Consider the following 19812-nt stretch of genomic DNA (forward strand, 5'->3'; position numbering starts at 1 on the left):
TCGGTATTGATCGTGACCCAATCGTCGCCTGTCCCAATGTTTGGAAACTATACAGTCTCGCTTCTCCACACGGCACCCCTGCCATCAGTCAGTGATTGCTCGAAATGAACGATCGACTTATTTATGAGGTAATCCATAGCTGCCGCGGGCTCTTCTTCAAAAAGACGTAAAGAATTGGGAGCTCACGGCTGATAAATGGCACGAAAACCGTCGTGTCGATACTTCGCGCCCCAGTTTACGGTTTTCTGCCATATTATCCCTGGAAAGAAAGGGTATTGTGTGGCCGGGTTTCTTGGGCGCGATGAGATTGGAGGAGAGGAAGAATAAGGCATTTGTTATGGGTGCACCATGGGAAAAGATTTCCAGGCTAGGTACGCAAACTAAGCTATTGTTGAGCTTATCATTTTTCCAATACGCGAGGATGGTGTAAGCGCACAATCGCTGTTCGGTTTCGGTTGACCTATCCATGACCCGGTGGCCTGGTGCTAGTGTGGCCGTTTGCAGTGCTGCTGCTGTTTTGAATGCAAGCTGGGTCGTGTTTATTGCTCTCCCGCCGTGCCCTCTGTATGAGTGTAAAGGCGGCCAGTATTGTGTCGGCTGTGTCGACTGGGCTGTCTCGCTGTGCTCACTGCTCACTGTGTGAGTGTAAAGACGACCAGTATTGTTGGCTAGGCGGCTGTGTCGGGATTGGGTCGCCGAGGGCTCGATCAGTATCACACCGTCGTTGCGCGCAGCTCAGGGTCGCTGTAGCCTGCAGGACGAGCTGGGCTGGTCGTTACCGACCGGTGGAGTGGGTGGGCCGAACCGGTACTTAGCTCCACCATCGGCCGACCACTCTAGCCGTCGGCGGTGGCAGAGTGGGACCGGGGGGGGGGGGGGGGGCAGAGTGGGACCGGGGGGCGAGTGGGACGGAGTGGAGTGGGGGTGGGGGAGGCAGAGTGGGCCTGCCGAACCGGTACCATGCCTGTACTATCGGCCGACCACTATATAGCCACCGGCGATGGCTGAGTGGGACAGAGTGAGACCTAGGGGGAGGCTGAGTGGAACAGAGGTGGGGTGGAGTGGGGCCGGGGCAGAGTGGGACAGAGTGGAAGGATGAGGAGGGACTGACGGGGGAGGGACTGAGGAAGACCGAGTGGGACCGAGGGATGGCTGAGGGGACAGAGCGAGGCAAAGTGGGAGCGAGGGGACTGAGTGGGACCGCCGCGCCGCACCGCTCCGTCCCCGACCCCGGCCCGGTTCCCACCTGGTACCGACAGCCGGCGCCCGGCGGCGACGGCACCGCGCCGCTAGTCTGCAGAACTTCGGCCATGACCCTCCCACTCTCCCTCACTCTCGCCCTCCCTCTCTCCCTCTGCCTCCCCGCTCCCGCCGTGTCGGCTCACAGGTGCTCCGCTTATCTGGGCCACAAGGGCAGGTGGGTCGGTAAAAACGGCACGTCACTGAAGTGCCGCGCTGTTTTCTGACTAAGCCCAGCTGTTGGGATGACTGGAGTAACACTAACTATTTAACGTTTTGCTGCTCTGACCAGATTTGTGCCACTTGTTAAGTGATTGTAACATTCAAACGTCAGGGATCGTGTGACCTACGAAATTAATTCCAAAGCTTCATGCAACTCCAAGTTAGCAGACGGTTATGCAACATTATCAAAAATCAAAGCGATGCGTCGTCTAGCGATTGCGTTTATTTTTCGAATTTTCAACTTCGCTCAGTTTGTTAGCGTTGTTGACCCGGAACACATCTCCTCATTTTATTTGACTTTTGTGTTCCTTTCCCCTCGATCGCGCTGGAGTCTGTTTGGCTCCATGCTCGGCTGAGCCCGCTCGTTGTCTTGGCTCGGCGTCCCTTCTGTCTGTCGGCGAACGTTGTTAGCGCCGCTCTGTTGTGCCGTATGTTTTTGTATGCTGCCGGAGCCGAGTCTCGTTTGTCAGTCGGTGGCTCGTCGTTCCAGTGTTGGCCTGTCGGTGTCGCCATCGGTGTGGCGCTATATTTGCTGTATGTGTGCAGAAAGCAGGCACAAAGGCGGCAGAGAGCCAGAAACTGGATATCCGGAGCTACCCAAAGGTGCCTTTCATTACCGTAAATGAATTGCCACTTAGCCAATTTGGTAATGGTGTAAGATGATACGAGGAGAAAGAAGCGAGAAAAAGACGGATATGATGAAAGAAAAGAAAGAAATAAGCAGCAAAGTAAATAGAAAGGGAGGAAGTGTGGAGGGACGGAAAGAAGAAAGGACTGAGTGAGTGATTGAGTGAGTGAGTGAGTGAGTGAGTGAGTGAGTGAGTGAGTGAGTGAGTGAGTGAGTGAGTGAGTGAGTAAGTGAGTGAGTAAATGAATGAATGCAATGCATGAATGAATGAATGAATGAATGAATGAATGAATGATTGAATGAATGAATGAATGAATGAATGAATGAATGAATGAATGAATGAATGAATGAATGAATGAATGAATGAATGAGTGAGTGATTGAGTGAGCCTCCTGCCGAACATAGATAGCATCATTTTCGTAGCTTTCCTTTGTTAGTCTTGGCTCGATGTGTCGGTAAAATAACAAACAATTTTTAGTCTTCATTCAAATATTCTTTCATCGTAATTGAAAAAAAAATAATTTTTTTTATCGTAATTCTTCGCATTACGATCAATCTGATGGTTTATTCCTTTTACGGGTGTCCATTGCCCACTTATTGGGAACGGAAGGGATCGCCCCGGCCCAAACCGAGAGGCTCCTATCACTGCTGTTAGCGGGACAGTGTCGCCGCTGTGGCACTCCGTATTGCCTCTGTCGTCACCCGTCAGGGCCATCTAACCGACACAGACCAGCGTCAACAATCAGCGCGCCACAGAGCTGATCAGTGATCAATGCTGGCAGAGCACACGGCCGGGCCCATTGCGCAAACTGCGCCCTTTGCGGGTTCTACTGACATGACTTCTGCTGATCTTAGATCTTAGATCTAGGGAGATCTTACGACCTGGAAACAAGGGCGCACACAAGGGGGGGGGGGCACACGGGCCCGTGCCCCCCCCCCCCCATTCGAGTTGGGGGGCCCAACTCGAAGGAAGGGGCCCATTTGAGGCGGCCGAAGGCCGCCTCAAATGGGCCTCTAACTAATCCTTAGACCACCGAAGACCGTGTACAAAGGGCCCTCAAATGGCCTTAAAGGGCCCTCAGATGGTCTCAAAAGGCCCTCAGATGGCCTCGAAGGGCCCTCAGTTAGCGTCATAGGACCCTCATCTGGTGTCAAAGGGCCCTTAGATGGTGTCAAAGGGCCCTCAGATGGCCTTAAGGAGCCCTCAGATGGCCTTAAGGAGCCCTCAGATGACCTCAAAGGACTCTCAGATGGCCTTAAAGGGCCCTCAGATAGCCTCAAAGGGCCCTCAGCTAACGTCAAACGGACGTCAGAAGGCCTTAAAGGGTGTCAAAGGTCCCTGAGCTGGCGTCAGAGGGCCATGCCCTTGCGTCGAACGGCTCTCCGAAGGCTCTAAAGAGTCCTTTGCTGGTGACAGAGGGCCCCCAGCTGGTGCCAGATGGCCCCCAGCTGGCGCCAAATGGCCATCAGAAGGTCTCAAACGGTCCTCAGCTGGCGTCAAGCGGCCCTCAAAAAGCCTCAAGGGCCCTTAGAAAACCTCAAGGGGCCCTTAGAAGACCTCAAGGGCCCTCAGAAGGCCTTAAAGGTAGTGTGCCAGCTTTCTTGGACCATATGGAGTTAATGACCCGGATAAGGAGAACCGGATTTTTAGAACTTATCCATACCTTCAAAACTTATAGAAACGTCTTAAATTCTTCAAATTTTGAGTACCCCAGTGCGAAATTCGCCCCGACGGGTTGTCGGTCGTACCCCAACCACATTTCACACCACTATGAACAATAAATGCACACACTAAAATCGCTATTACCGATAGGCTCATCCAATCAAGTTTCGATAAACCCGTTCATCATCATCTCCTGCGGTTTCGAACACGCCTGTTAGGTGGCTTCTGATGCTCGTCGAGGTCGGAATTTCCAAATACGCGTGGTGCGTCGGGCCGCGCGCTCTGACTTCGGCCAAGAAAAATGCGTCAGCTGATCATTGTCATTTCTGCCACTTGCGTGTGGTGTAATGGGGTCATAACTTAAGAGACGGCTGTTTCATATCAATTATTTTACATAAAATCATATTTCAAACCACAAATTAATGTTCGACAGCCAAATTTAAGAAACAATACCAATACAGGCTTACAGTTTAAGGCTCGACATTGTGTTGTCTACGATTAGACAGCTGATAACTCATTCCCGTACGTCGTATGGTCGTAACACTATAATGACCTTTGCTTATTGTCACAAGTGCGCCGCATTCGCGATTGTTGCCCGACGCCTGTTTGCAGGTGAGCCCACTACAGTTGTTATACATATCTAAAAACCGATAAACTTTTAGGCGAAAAAGGCACTATTCCAGGCCCATTTTTGATTTTTTTGCGATATTAGGTAAAAACAGAAGCTTCTTATCCTAGGAAAAATAAAACGGGAAATCTTTCAAAGGTGGCACACTACCTTTAAAGAGCGTCAAAGGGCCTTGAGCTAGCGTCAGAGGGCCCCCCAGCTAATGCCAGAGGGCCCTGAGCTAGCGTCAAACTTAAAGTGCCCTTAGCTGGTGTCAGAGGGCCCCAGTTGGTGTCAGAGGGTCATCCATTGGCGTCTAATGGCCATCAGAAGGCCCAAAAACACGATCCTCAGCTGGCGTCCAACGGTCTTCAGCTGACGTCAAGAGGCCCTCAAAAGGCCTCAAAGGCCCCTCGACTGCTCAAAGGGCCCTTAGAAGGCCTCAATGGGAACTCAAGAGACTTTAAACGGCCCTCAAAAGGCTTGAAAGGGCCCCCTGCTGATGGCAAAGGGCTCGCACCTGAGTCAATAAGAGCCTTGTCAAAAAACGGACCTGAGAAACCTTGCCGGCCCTTCTGCGGGACTCCTACACTTACCTGAGTGGCCCCCATTTACTGAGGGGCCCTGGTTATTGATGGGGTTCCTCGTTACTTAACGCCTGGTTACCAGAGGGGCCCATGGTTACCTGGTGGGCCCCTGAACAATTGAAAACCCCTGGTCATCTGAAACGCCCCTGATTACCTAAAGGGCCCCTAATCACTTGGATTCAGTGACATAGCAAGGGAGCGAGGGGGTACGTGCCCGTTCTCGGGTTTAGGGTTCCTTCAAAACCGAGGGGCCCTGCGGCGCCAGTTGGTAGCAGAGGGTTCGCGCTGGCCGCACTTCAACTCGGAAGGACACCACAGGGCTTGTTGGGGCACGTTATTGGCTCCTATGTAGCCACAATTATCTTCATAAAGGCCCAATGCCGGTTTCTGAGAGACCTCGCCGGCCGCTCAGGGCCCTAGTAACGGCCAACGAGGGATTGGCTGCTATGGCTCCACATCCGTCTGTGATAGACACACCAGTGTTTCTAAAGGCACCCACAACGGCAACTGCGAGGCCCCTCGCCCCACCTCCAAGGGACCCCCACCAGCGCATCGGGCCTACATCGGCGGCTCTGAGAGTCCCCACACCGACGCCTCTGAGGGCCACGTACCAGTGACTCTGAGGGCCTCTTACCAGCCTCCGAGTGTCCCTGCCAGCCTATGACGGGCCACTTTCCACTTGCAGGCCATTTTGCAGGGCCACACACATGCCAATGATGGCCCCACCAGTGTCTCTAAGCCCTAAGACCCCGCAACGGCGCCTGTGAGGACCCAACACCAGCGCATCTGACGGCCTTTCACTGGCACCTCTGAGCGCGCCACACACCGGTGACTCTGAGGAGCTCGCTCGCTTCGCTCGATCGTAAAATACCATGTAAATTAGGCATTAGTGTACATTAGGCACACTGCTCGGACATAAATGATACTTTTGCTTGCCGATTTTCCACATTTTCTCATGCAAAGACCGTTTTAAAGAGACCCGTCTGCCAGTGAGACTGGACCCACCGTGCCTTCCTCCGCCCATCGAAAGGTCCTGGATACATCCTTGCCTGAGCTGACCCCGGGCCACCGGGTGACTCGCGGGCCCGGGGTCCGCGAAAAAAACATGCTAAAAAAAACATGCTAGCGTAAAAATATATATGTTTTGAAAATTAAGCTGGTACCGAAATAATTGTTTTACCTACCATGCATTGACAAACCAATTGCTCAAGCTTCAAACCAACCGAAATATAGCCCCGTGGGCCGTTTTTTTTTTGGGGGGGGGGCCTTCGGCATGGGGGGCCCAGTTCGAAGGTCGTGCCCCCCCCCCCCCCCCCCATTCAAAAATCCTGTGTGCGCGCCTGCCTGGAAACATACAGAAACGAAACAACGCAAGCATTAGTTTTCTGAGCTCGCTTAGAAGAGAAGCACCTCCTACAAATGTTCCTTTCTCCGCGATGTGAAATCGGTATATAGGTAGTTATTCAACTTCATTTGGAACTTTTTTTTTTACATGTGCTTTTCTGTTTGATTTTGATCTAAGTTGAGACCTGATTTGCCTGACTTCACTACACTTCCCAATCTGTTTCGGTCTGTCAATTCTGCCATCTTCAATCTGATTTCTGCCCGACGCCCGTGATTTTATTACGCGCTTTCAAACGAAAAGTCGCATTGGAGCTAAAAGAAAATAATCAAAAGCGGCTCACGACTCTTGTGATTCTCGTATTCTTATTGAGATTGTACCTGGAAGTTTGATCTTTATTGTTGGCTGCAAATCCAAGTTGTCAGCATCCTCAATCGTAATTCTATAGAAAACTCGGCCACGAACAAAAAACTCAACTCGATAAATCCGTTACAAACTCGTCCCGATAAGTTAGGTGGCCAACTGAAATACGATATCGACTTCGGCGCCGGTTGGATTTTATGGACACGACTGAATCGCCTGCTCAAACTTTTCGTTCCGCGCAGTTCAGATGAGAACCATAGCAGGGCGGATCGCGGAAATTTTTCCTTATCTTGCGGTTACAGCTTTGTTTGTGAGCTCGCACGTAAAAAGTTATAGAGCTTCACTTATTTAGAATATATCCTACTCTATACGACTGAAATTGTTTATCGTCTGCGGGGAAATCCAATAAAGGACGAAGTCAGACGGCTTTGACAAATGTTTTGTTCAAAATGGTCTGACGGTGTTCTTTGCGCCATATGTCCCAGTCCCTCTGCTTTCTGTGATTTATTTCCAGCGATGTACTGTTGGCATAAATTCCTCATTGCGAGACCTCGCTGTCGCCCAGTCGTCCTCTAAATTAAACAATAAACATACGACGAACCATACCAATGCAGTCTGTATCGTGGTGGCTGCTGTGGTCACACCCCGCTCTATAGCCTGGAGCCGCCGCTGAGCCGGCGCCGGTATCATATGCAGTCTGGGCTGTGGCCGCCCGGGCCACCGCCGCCCCGCTCGCTGAATACAGTTCTCGGCTGGTACTGGTGGCGTCTGCACCCTGGGGTTCATCAAGCCATAAGCAAGCACACAAACATGGCGCAGCCTGCCTTCTGAACTTGCCGTGCCACTCATCAAGCAAGCATAAGCAAGCGTTAGTGACCTTTTTGTGAAGCGTGCATTTCATTATTGTGATTTTTATCAGCCGTTATTGAAGATTTTCGTGTAGCTGCTGTGCTGCATCGTCACTCAAGATGCCTGGTTTCCATCCACCAGAAGACTTTGACTTCACCTCTCCTGAAAAGTGGCCGGCGTGGCGTGATCGCTTCATCCGCTACCGACTGGCATCGGGACTTCACAAGGAGGACGGTGATGTACAAGTAGCTGCGTTGATCTATAGCATGGGCCCGCAGGCCGAGCATATCGTGTCAACTTTTAAGCTAACTGCTGAGCAAAGCAAAGATTTTGATTTTGTACAGAGCAAGCTAGACGAGTATTTCATTCCGAGACGGAACTTCGTTGCAGAACGTCACAACTTCGAGCTCCGCTGCCAAGGGTCACACGAGACCAACGAATCGTATATCAGGGCATTGTTCTCTCTCGCCGAGCATTGTGGCTTTGCAGACGCTGACGAGCGGATCCGGGATCGTCTTATATCAGGGATGTCCGACAGGGAGCTGTCCCGCAAGATCCAGCTCAAATCGCTCGAGGAAGAAGTGTCTATGAATACGGTCATTACTATGATGCGTAACGTCGAAATCGTAAACAGACGTGACAGCTCCGGTCCATTTGATGTCAACAGGGTTCAAGCACCGACGCAGTACGGACAGCCGCGCCAGCAGCCACAGCACGCCCGTCAGCGCCAGCGTGGCCATCAGCAGCAGCACCAACGGCGCCAGCAGCACGGGCGACAGCAGCAGTCAACTGTCACGCAACCACGACAGCAAGCGCGTCACATCGACTCTGCAACAACATGCAGGTATTGCGGGAGAGAGCGGCATGCTTCACCGAGGGACTGTCCCGCTAAGGGAAAAGTTTGTTCCAACTGTCAGAAAATGGATCACTTCGCAGCCGTCTGCCGATCACCTAGCGTCAGACAGATAGAGCGTACAGAATCAAGCGAGCCGTTAGCGCCACATGATGCTTTCGTTGGCGAAATCGACAAAGCGTGCGCGCCGTGGAGAATCACAGTCAGTCTCTGCGGTCAGGAGGTCACGTTCAAAGTTGATTCTGGTGCCGACGTTAGCATTCTGTCTTTGAAAACCTACCAGCGACTGAACCTGCCCTCCCTTGAGCATGCCTCAAGCACGCTCACTAGCGTCGGTGGCGTGCTAACCGTAAAAGGAAAGCTGCATGGGACAATCATGTTCAAAAGCAAAGCGGAGTCGGAGGTGTTCTATGTAGTGGACTCAGCAGATAACCTCCTCTCCCGGTCGGCGTGCTCGCGTCTGGGTGTCCTCCAGTTCACAGGAGAGGTGCATGAAGATGTCTTCGGAGAAGCAGGTCTCATGAAGACGGCACCGATCAGCATCCGGCTACGCGAGGATGCCGTCCCGGTCGCTCTCTCCACAGCAAGACACGTCCCCCTGCCGCTGATGAAGCCAGTGGAGGAGGAGCTGAAGAGCATGGAAGAGCAGGGCATCATCGTACCAGAGACTGAGCCCACAGACTGGGTATCCGCGCTCGTCCCCGTCCCGAAGAACAGTGGTGTCCGGATCACAGTTGACTACAAAAAGCTGAACCAAGCCGTAAAGCGTGAGATCTTCCCGATCCCGACCCTGGAGCACCTGACGTCCAAGCTGGGCGGTGCGACACTGTTCTCCAAGCTAGACGCTTCTTCTGGCTTCTACCAGATCCCGTTGGACGAGGCAAGCTCCAAAATGACTACGTTCATCACACCGTTCGGCAGGAAGAGGTTCCTGCGCCTGCCGATGGGAATCTCACTGGCTCCGGAGTGCTTCCAGCGAAAGATGCAAGAGATGCTGGATGGACTGCCTGGAGTCATCGTCTACATGGACGACACGCTGGTTTTTGGAGATGCAAGCAACCATGACGCACGTCTCGAAGCCGTCATCAGAAGAATCCATGAATCTGGCCTCAAGCTGAACAAGACGAAATGCGAGTTGCGAAGGGACGAGGTCAAGTTTCTTGGCATGAAGATAAGCAAGAATGGCATCGGCGTGGACGACGAGAAGCTCGAAGCGATACAGCAGCTCCAGCAGCCAAAGAACGTCACAGAGCTCCGGTCTCTGCTAGGGGTGGTCAACTACCTCTGCAGGTTCGTCCCGCACATCCAGGAGCGCCTAAGGCCCCTCAACGATCTGCTGAAAAAGGACGCTGCGTGGAACTGGACGCCTCAGCAGCAGCAAGCACTGGATGATGTGAAAGCAGCCGTCACGTCCGCTCCAGTCCTGGCGTTCTACGACCCAGCGCGTGAGACAGTGGTCAGCGCAGACGCAAGCAGCTACGGAATCGGAGGATGCATCCTTCAGAAGCATGGTTCCAGCTTCAAGCCCGTCGCATTCTGCAGCAGAAGTCTGACGGACACAGAGACGAGGTGGGCCCAGATTGAAAAGGAACTACTCGCTGCAACTTGGACATGCGAGAAGATGCACGTGTTCCTGTCTGGACTGCCGTCGTTCGACCTACAGCTGGATCACAAGCCACTGATCCCGCTCATCAACACGAAAAATCTCGTAGATGCGCCAATCAGGTGTCAGCGCATGCTCATGCGACTGATGCGTTACAACGCAACAGCGGTGTACATTCCAGGGAAGCAGCACCTGGTACCTGACTTCCTCTCGCGTCACCCACTTCAGAAGCACGATGCGATCGGCGCTGTGCTACAGGAAGACGTCCACAACTTCTGCAAGAGGGTCTTCGATGACCTGCCCGCCACACCGCAGCGTCTAGTGGAGATCAGCAGGGCCCAACAGGCAGATGAACTCCTCCAGCGCGTGGTTCAGCAGACTCTCTCTGGCTGGAAGGAGGGAGCAAAGCACCCCGACATGCTGGACTACTTCGCCGCGCGTGGAGAAATCAGCGTTCTCTACCTGACAAGCGGCACACTGCTGATGTACGGCCGCCGCATCATCATACCGCCTAGTCTGCGTGAAGAGATGCTCAACCGTCTACATGACGACGGTCACTTCGGGCTCAACAAGTGCCGCCAGCGAGCAGCAGAATCCGTCTGGTGGCCCAAGATCAGCATCGACTTGAAGCGCCACGTCGAGCACTGCGCGTTCTGCCAAGTGCACGCGCCCTCCCAGCACGCTGAGCCACTGGTAACGACTCCAACGCCGTCAAGACCGTGGACTCACATCGCAGCAGACATCTTCCACTTCAACAACAGCAACTGGCTCGTGACTGTGGACCTCTTCAGCAGGTATCTGGAAATCCAACGCCTGCCCAGCCTCACAAGCACCGCAGTCATCGAGCGGCTGAAGCGCCTGTTCTCCAGACTGGGGATACCGGATCTGATGACAACAGACGGAGGAACGCAGTTCACTTCCAGCTCATTCGCCGACTTCGCAGCGTCGTACGGCTTCACACATCGCGTCACTGACCCGCACACGCCATCATCCAACGGAGCAGCTGAACGGGCCGTGAGGACCGCAAAGTGGATACTTCGCCAAAAAGATCCTCACCTCGCTCTCCTGAACTACCGAACAACGGCTGTGGAAGCCACAGGATACTCCCCAGCCCGCCTCCTGATGGGACGTGAGCTTCAGTCCCGTCTCCCCGTCGCTCAGCAGCCCGCCAAGAAGGCATGGCGGCACGCCAAACTTCGCGATGGGCGGAGAAAGAAGAAACAGGAGTCAACCGTCAATCAGAGGCGAGGCGCCCGCAACCTGCCTCCGCTGCAGCCCGGCGCCAGAGTCCGGATCAAGACAGAAAAGGGCAGCTGGTCGGCGCCCGCCATCGTCACGCAAAGGCTCTCCAGACGCAGCTATCTGGTGGAGCTCGGCGGCTGCCAATATCGCCGCAACCGACGGCACCTGCTGCTGATCCCTCCTGTTCCGTTACAGGTCCCGGCACAGCACGGAACCGTGCAACGGGCAGCACCAGTGCCACCTCCGGTGGTGCCGCCGACATCCGTGGCAGTACCACGCCCGGTGGTGACGCCACCACCACCACAGCAGCTTCCGCCAGCTGCGCCGTCGCCTGAGCCGGCGACGTCTCCGCTGGCACCCGCTCCGCCATCAGTGCAGCCCGCTGACGACCCTGTACACGTTAGCCCTCGTAAAACTCGCAGCGGTCGGATTTTCGGGGTTTAAGAAAACCAGCTTTGTGCTTGGAGTACAGCTTAGCTTTCTATAGGAGATCTTATTAGCAGTCGCGTAAGAGGGGGAGATGTATCGTGGTGGCTGCTGTGGTCACACCCCGCTCTATAGCCTGGAGCCGCCGCTGAGCCGGCGCCGGTATCATATGCAGTCTGGGCTGTGGCCGCCCGGGCCACCGCCGCCCCGCTCGCTGAATACAGTTCTCGGCTGGTACTGGTGGCGTCTGCACCCTGGGGTTCATCAAGCCATAAGCAAGCACACAAACATGGCGCAGCCTGCCTTCTGAACTTGCCGTGCCACTCATCAAGCAAGCATAAGCAAGCGTTAGTGACCTTTTTGTGAAGCGTGCATTTCATTATTGTGATTTTTATCAGCCGTTATTGAAGATTTTCGTGTAGCTGCTGTGCTGCATCGTCACTCAAGATGCCTGGTTTCCATCCACCAGAAGACTTTGACTTCACCTCTCCTGAAAAGTGGCCGGCGTGGCGTGATCGCTTCATCCGCTACCGACTGGCATCGGGACTTCACAAGGAGGACGGTGATGTACAAGTAGCTGCGTTGATCTATAGCATGGGCCCGCAGGCCGAGCATATCGTGTCAACTTTTAAGCTAACTGCTGAGCAAAGCAAAGATTTTGATTTTGTACAGAGCAAGCTAGACGAGTATTTCATTCCGAGACGGAACTTCGTTGCAGAACGTCACAACTTCGAGCTCCGCTGCCAAGGGTCACACGAGACCAACGAATCGTATATCAGGGCATTGTTCTCTCTCGCCGAGCATTGTGGCTTTGCAGACGCTGACGAGCGGATCCGGGATCGTCTTATATCAGGGATGTCCGACAGGGAGCTGTCCCGCAAGATCCAGCTCAAATCGCTCGAGGAAGAAGTGTCTATGAATACGGTCATTACTATGATGCGTAACGTCGAAATCGTAAACAGACGTGACAGCTCCGGTCCATTTGATGTCAACAGGGTTCAAGCACCGACGCAGTACGGACAGCCGCGCCAGCAGCCACAGCACGCCCGTCAGCGCCAGCGTGGCCATCAGCAGCAGCACCAACGGCGCCAGCAGCACGGGCGACAGCAGCAGTCAACTGTCACGCAACCACGACAGCAAGCGCGTCACATCGACTCTGCAACAACATGCAGGTATTGCGGGAGAGAGCGGCATGCTTCACCGAGGGACTGTCCCGCTAAGGGAAAAGTTTGTTCCAACTGTCAGAAAATGGATCACTTCGCAGCCGTCTGCCGATCACCTAGCGTCAGACAGATAGAGCGTACAGAATCAAGCGAGCCGTTAGCGCCACATGATGCTTTCGTTGGCGAAATCGACAAAGCGTGCGCGCCGTGGAGAATCACAGTCAGTCTCTGCGGTCAGGAGGTCACGTTCAAAGTTGATTCTGGTGCCGACGTTAGCATTCTGTCTTTGAAAACCTACCAGCGACTGAACCTGCCCTCCCTTGAGCATGCCTCAAGCACGCTCACTAGCGTCGGTGGCGTGCTAACCGTAAAAGGAAAGCTGCATGGGACAATCATGTTCAAAAGCAAAGCGGAGTCGGAGGTGTTCTATGTAGTGGACTCAGCAGATAACCTCCTCTCCCGGTCGGCGTGCTCGCGTCTGGGTGTCCTCCAGTTCACAGGAGAGGTGCATGAAGATGTCTTCGGAGAAGCAGGTCTCATGAAGACGGCACCGATCAGCATCCGGCTACGCGAGGATGCCGTCCCGGTCGCTCTCTCCACAGCAAGACACGTCCCCCTGCCGCTGATGAAGCCAGTGGAGGAGGAGCTGAAGAGCATGGAAGAGCAGGGCATCATCGTACCAGAGACTGAGCCCACAGACTGGGTATCCGCGCTCGTCCCCGTCCCGAAGAACAGTGGTGTCCGGATCACAGTTGACTACAAAAAGCTGAACCAAGCCGTAAAGCGTGAGATCTTCCCGATCCCGACCCTGGAGCACCTGACGTCCAAGCTGGGCGGTGCGACACTGTTCTCCAAGCTAGACGCTTCTTCTGGCTTCTACCAGATCCCGTTGGACGAGGCAAGCTCCAAAATGACTACGTTCATCACACCGTTCGGCAGGAAGAGGTTCCTGCGCCTGCCGATGGGAATCTCACTGGCTCCGGAGTGCTTCCAGCGAAAGATGCAAGAGATGCTGGATGGACTGCCTGGAGTCATCGTCTACATGGACGACACGCTGGTTTTTGGAGATGCAAGCAACCATGACGCACGTCTCGAAGCCGTCATCAGAAGAATCCATGAATCTGGCCTCAAGCTGAACAAGACGAAATGCGAGTTGCGAAGGGACGAGGTCAAGTTTCTTGGCATGAAGATAAGCAAGAATGGCATCGGCGTGGACGACGAGAAGCTCGAAGCGATACAGCAGCTCCAGCAGCCAAAGAACGTCACAGAGCTCCGGTCTCTGCTAGGGGTGGTCAACTACCTCTGCAGGTTCGTCCCGCACATCCAGGAGCGCCTAAGGCCCCTCAACGATCTGCTGAAAAAGGACGCTGCGTGGAACTGGACGCCTCAGCAGCAGCAAGCACTGGATGATGTGAAAGCAGCCGTCACGTCCGCTCCAGTCCTGGCGTTCTACGACCCAGCGCGTGAGACAGTGGTCAGCGCAGACGCAAGCAGCTACGGAATCGGAGGATGCATCCTTCAGAAGCATGGTTCCAGCTTCAAGCCCGTCGCATTCTGCAGCAGAAGTCTGACGGACACAGAGACGAGGTGGGCCCAGATTGAAAAGGAACTACTCGCTGCAACTTGGACATGCGAGAAGATGCACGTGTTCCTGTCTGGACTGCCGTCGTTCGACCTACAGCTGGATCACAAGCCACTGATCCCGCTCATCAACACGAAAAATCTCGTAGATGCGCCAATCAGGTGTCAGCGCATGCTCATGCGACTGATGCGTTACAACGCAACAGCGGTGTACATTCCAGGGAAGCAGCACCTGGTACCTGACTTCCTCTCGCGTCACCCACTTCAGAAGCACGATGCGATCGGCGCTGTGCTACAGGAAGACGTCCACAACTTCTGCAAGAGGGTCTTCGATGACCTGCCCGCCACACCGCAGCGTCTAGTGGAGATCAGCAGGGCCCAACAGGCAGATGAACTCCTCCAGCGCGTGGTTCAGCAGACTCTCTCTGGCTGGAAGGAGGGAGCAAAGCACCCCGACATGCTGGACTACTTCGCCGCGCGTGGAGAAATCAGCGTTCTCTACCTGACAAGCGGCACACTGCTGATGTACGGCCGCCGCATCATCATACCGCCTAGTCTGCGTGAAGAGATGCTCAACCGTCTACATGACGACGGTCACTTCGGGCTCAACAAGTGCCGCCAGCGAGCAGCAGAATCCGTCTGGTGGCCCAAGATCAGCATCGACTTGAAGCGCCACGTCGAGCACTGCGCGTTCTGCCAAGTGCACGCGCCCTCCCAGCACGCTGAGCCACTGGTAACGACTCCAACGCCGTCAAGACCGTGGACTCACATCGCAGCAGACATCTTCCACTTCAACAACAGCAACTGGCTCGTGACTGTGGACCTCTTCAGCAGGTATCTGGAAATCCAACGCCTGCCCAGCCTCACAAGCACCGCAGTCATCGAGCGGCTGAAGCGCCTGTTCTCCAGACTGGGGATACCGGATCTGATGACAACAGACGGAGGAACGCAGTTCACTTCCAGCTCATTCGCCGACTTCGCAGCGTCGTACGGCTTCACACATCGCGTCACTGACCCGCACACGCCATCATCCAACGGAGCAGCTGAACGGGCCGTGAGGACCGCAAAGTGGATACTTCGCCAAAAAGATCCTCACCTCGCTCTCCTGAACTACCGAACAACGGCTGTGGAAGCCACAGGATACTCCCCAGCCCGCCTCCTGATGGGACGTGAGCTTCAGTCCCGTCTCCCCGTCGCTCAGCAGCCCGCCAAGAAGGCATGGCGGCACGCCAAACTTCGCGATGGGCGGAGAAAGAAGAAACAGGAGTCAACCGTCAATCAGAGGCGAGGCGCCCGCAACCTGCCTCCGCTGCAGCCCGGCGCCAGAGTCCGGATCAAGACAGAAAAGGGCAGCTGGTCGGCGCCCGCCATCGTCACGCAAAGGCTCTCCAGACGCAGCTATCTGGTGGAGCTCGGCGGCTGCCAATATCGCCGCAACCGACGGCACCTGCTGCTGATCCCTCCTGTTCCGTTACAGGTCCCGGCACAGCACGGAACCGTGCAACGGGCAGCACCAGTGCCACCTCCGGTGGTGCCGCCGACATCCGTGGCAGTACCACGCCCGGTGGTGACGCCACCACCACCACAGCAGCTTCCGCCAGCTGCGCCGTCGCCTGAGCCGGCGACGTCTCCGCTGGCACCCGCTCCGCCATCAGTGCAGCCCGCTGACGACCCTGTACACGTTAGCCCTCGTAAAACTCGCAGCGGTCGGATTTTCGGGGTTTAAGAAAACCAGCTTTGTGCTTGGAGTACAGCTTAGCTTTCTATAGGAGATCTTATTAGCACACGCGTAAGAGGGGGAGATGTATCGTGGTGGCTGCTGTGGTCACACCCCGCTCTATAGCCTGGAGCCGCCGCTGAGCCGGCGCCGGTATCATATGCAGTCTGGGCTGTGGCCGCCCGGGCCACCGCCGCCCCGCTCGCTGAATACAGTTCTCGGCTGGTACTGGTGGCGTCTGCACCCTGGGGTTCATCAAGCCATAAGCAAGCACACAAACACAGTCAATCTTCGTTGTTTTGAAATTTGGTTGTTATTGTTCGTCAGGGACACGGGAATTCATAACGGAGTTCGGTCCACTCGCTGGTTCACTGACCAGGAATAGGTGGGTTGTTTGCGATCCTAGCCTCCGCATAGGAGCTAATGACAGTCAAAACAGCGGCTCCTCTGCAAAGTGCTTCCATCTCCCGACCATTTGCTGCGGGCTGTTGGTAGCTAGGAATGCGTGGGTCGCAGTTACGTTGGTCCTGGTATCTAGAAACGACGGAAGCTTACAACTTTGATGTTATCAAGTATCGACTGCTCAGCACGTCTGTGGTTAGCTGTTCTGTCTCGGGCGGCGTCAAACGCATGTCGTATTGCGCAGTGGTTGTAATGCAATCTTTATTAAAGATGCCGAATACCGGTATTAGCTGGGAGAGATGCCAACTCGAGATGTTATTGTAGTTGAGCCGGCCAAGTCACGCGGTTATGACAGCCATTTGGTGGTTAATCTGGCTGCCTGGGTCGTCAGAAGCATGAGATCTGACGATGAGCAGCGTACATGACTGCTGAGAGCGCGCCCGGTGCCCCTCGAGTGTACAGTTTATCGGTGGTGGGAGGGCAGTTAGCAACATCCTGATACACAGATCGTCTCTAGAACAGAACGGGACACTGTTTATCTGAATGGTCCTATCTCAGCCATGTCCCAACTGGAGTTTTGTGAGTTGGGTAGCGTATCTGAAGTTTACAGCATGGTTCGTAAGAAGCTGCTTGGCTCTATAGACTTTTGACCAGTTTGATTAGCTTGTGTGAATATAGGTAAAAGTTTTAGGCTTCTAGTGAGTGAATCTGTATTAGCGTGGGCTGGCGTGTGTGACGTATTTGGCAGTGTTTAATTAACAGTTCAATTACATAACTGGGGCACTGGCCCAATGTTTCTCTTCCAGCGCTGTGAATCCAGATGTCCTTCATATATCAGCTTAGGAAGTGCTCCCGGTGCCTCTCATCGACCTAGTGTAGACGGTCCGTCCGGCTGCTCGTTGGTCTGACTACTCTTTCAGCTCCTGTTTCATGTTCCCGTATGTAAGATACTTCATGCATTCTGCAGTGACCTTACCGGGATGTCGGACCTAATCTTTACGTATGCGCGACAGCTGTTTCGCGGCAGACTCGCTATCATGATAGATTCACATCCATGGAGTCTGAGTCCCGCTGTTACCCGGCAGCCGCACGTTTCGCCCTGTTTTATTCAGACCATGAGGGAGCCGGCGACCTTTCGTGACCCGAGCTCGTTTGGTAAGACTCCATTACCGTCGCTACGACACTGCCGGGATACTGCACTCATCTGATTCAATGATTCCAGTTGATGGATAGGGCCGGGAAGTTTTGCTGCCGCTCATCGCTCGAGTGTTTTCAGTGGAGCATTCTGTTTCGATTGGTTTGTCAGTACCTAAGTATGAAGGCAACGGATGAAAATGCGTTCTTTCTGTAATGACTCGTGATGAGGGACGTCGTGTCGCAGGCTGCTCAGTTGAAGGAAGTCCACTGAGTATATTTGGTGTGCGCTAGCGCCGTTTCTCAATTCAGGTCATGTTCATTGGCAGGAGCCAGGAGGTGGAACCCACCTGTTGAATTTCCGAGGAGCTTCTCCGCAATGGATGACGTGAACGAACACTGCATTTTACATATTCCGCTAGATCAGGAACGATCCATTGTCGGGAATTGGGTTAATGGCGTGGTGAAATACTTCTCCATTAGGTAGGTATTTCCATTATTGTTTTTCTTTAAGATGTGGCTCTGAAACATTCACTTTTGAACCCAGCGACTAGCGAGTCCTGCAGATATATTTCTACGTTTGATATTTGTGCTCGACTTTTATTTACGATCCATACGATATTGGTGGTAGTTTGTCCAGATGCGTCATCGATTCAGTCTTTTGATGCCACTTTGGCGTGCTCTTTCATCTTGATCGCGCGCCCATTACCAGGAAGAATTCCCGAGCCGCCCTTCATCTTACCACACGAATGGCCAGTGGCCTCGTTTTCTGACATGTATTGCTCCTTAGCCGACATGATGAACAATATGGGTTATTTAACAGCTTCCGGGAGTGGCTGTATGTAGCTGGCGAGCGTTTTTCTCCTAGATGCCAGACGACATTCACGGTCCTAGACTTTACATTTATGCTGAAATGAGAGCGGATAAAATTGCAATCATAGCTTAATTGCATTTTTATCCGCTCTAGATTTTATTCAAAGTCTCGGAGGATTTTAGCCGGGTTCGCGGGCTGGTTGGCCATTGCTCAGCGACTGCTGGTAAAGACAGACGACTGTTGTATATTCTCTGCACATTAGGCGGCTGACAGTGTCACGGGGTCCCCGGCCCCGCCGGCCCTCATATCGGCACAGCTGTGCCTGTCAGCTCCGCTCTCGGGTCGAGGAGGACGCGTCCCCTCAGCTGTATTGATAAACGTGTCACTGGGTGAAATGCTGCGCTGGCGAAATGGTGCCTCCGTCACAGTGACAGGGCAATGTCGCTGTCATGCTGTCAGACTTGTGGTACCGTCATAACCAGACGTGTACTTATTCCGTCTTAACCAGGACACTACTGTTATCGTTACTGCTCCAGCTATCATTTTACTAAGGGGACTGATGCTCTTTGCTGGGACACTGAGCGCTGGCTGGTGGTATGCTATCATCGGTATATTGGCAACCGCTTGCATTTTTTACATAGATTTGTAGAGTACTGCTGTGTATAATTTAATGTACCTTAGGTACGTCTACTTCACCCGTAACTCGTATTACGGTTGACTCCTGTCTACTTAGGATGAATCGATAATCAGCTCCAAGCTGTCGTGTCTTGCTCTGAGTCGTCATTTGACCATGTCATTCGTACCATAGGTGTTACTTGTTACCTCAGCCCGGGCTGCCGTGGCCACTAGGGCTGATCGTGAATAGGTCATGGCACAGGTAAACCGTGCATTGTGCAGCGACCGTGTTGATATTTGATCGGGGGAGTATAAGGCCTACCGTCGGCCGCCCACCTTCAATTGGAGGGCTCGGAGCCCATCATTGGGTTCGCTGAAGGGGGCATTACCTACCGAGGCGGTTGTGTCTGCTCCAGCATCACCTGAGCACTTCCATCACCCGAGCCCTTCCAGAGGTGGAAGCGGGCCTCTTTATGACAGGTGATGTGATGGAAACGGCAGCCAGCTCGTATTCCAGCAGCGCCTGGTGTTGTGTAAATTCTCAGAGCCGTCGGAATGAAACTTGTAGACTGAAAGCTCCCAGAGGGATTGTGAACTTGGGCGGAGGCGGTATGACATTACCCCAACCTTAGTGCCTGCATTAAAATATGAGGGCGATGGGAGACCAAGCTTCACCGTCGGTTCTGTGTTCAGCAATGCGGCGGTGGCGCTGTGAATTCTGAATTGTGTGAAATGACCTTTACCGGTGGAATCATGCGGTGT

The 19812-nt window shown here is 53.8% G+C and overlaps 2 protein-coding genes across 10 annotated transcripts in view; both read left to right on the forward strand.

Annotated features, from left to right (window-relative positions):
• LOC122363525 (plasminogen receptor (KT)-like) overlaps nt 1–19812 on the forward strand; it is a 46907-nt gene that overhangs the window by 8621 nt on the left and 18474 nt on the right. The window contains exon 2 of one of the 9 annotated variants that reach the window (XM_043332975.1): nt 8168–11740. The exons of the other annotated variants lie outside the window; for them this stretch is intronic. Within the exon in view, the coding sequence (XP_043188910.1) occupies nt 8421–11642 (3222 nt within the window). The 5' untranslated portion in view covers nt 8168–8420 and the 3' untranslated portion in view covers nt 11643–11740. Of the gene's footprint in view, nt 1–8167; nt 11741–19812 lie in introns of those variants that run through there. 9 annotated transcript variants of the gene reach the window in all.
• LOC122370302 (uncharacterized protein K02A2.6-like) lies at nt 12072–15939 on the forward strand. The gene is made up of 5 exons (XM_043345810.1): nt 12072–12186; nt 12620–12796; nt 13288–15422; nt 15570–15724; nt 15846–15939. The coding sequence occupies exons 1-5, from the start codon at nt 12072–12074 to the stop codon at nt 15937–15939; spliced, it is 2676 nt and encodes an 891-aa protein (XP_043201745.1).

This window comes from Amphibalanus amphitrite, unplaced genomic scaffold (genome assembly GCF_019059575.1).
Source record: "Amphibalanus amphitrite isolate SeventyFive unplaced genomic scaffold, NRLGWU_Aamphi_draft 000003F_arrow, whole genome shotgun sequence".
Classification (NCBI taxonomy): domain Eukaryota; kingdom Metazoa; phylum Arthropoda; class Thecostraca; order Balanomorpha; family Balanidae; genus Amphibalanus; species Amphibalanus amphitrite.

What these genes read in the sequence shown, in the direction of transcription:
- LOC122370302 (XM_043345810.1), top strand. Translation starts at nt 12,072, where the DNA reads ATGCCTGGTTTCCATCCACCAGAAGACTTTGACTTCACCTCTCCTGAA. An exon ending in GACTCTGCAACAACATGCAG is followed by an intron (nt 12,797 to 13,287) that starts GTATTGCGGGAG and finishes TCCAGTTCACAG; the next exon opens with GAGAGGTGCATGAAGATGTC. An exon ending in AAGACAGAAAAGGGCAGCTG is followed by an intron (nt 15,725 to 15,845) that starts GTCGGCGCCCGC and finishes GTTCCGTTACAG; the next exon opens with GTCCCGGCACAGCACGGAAC.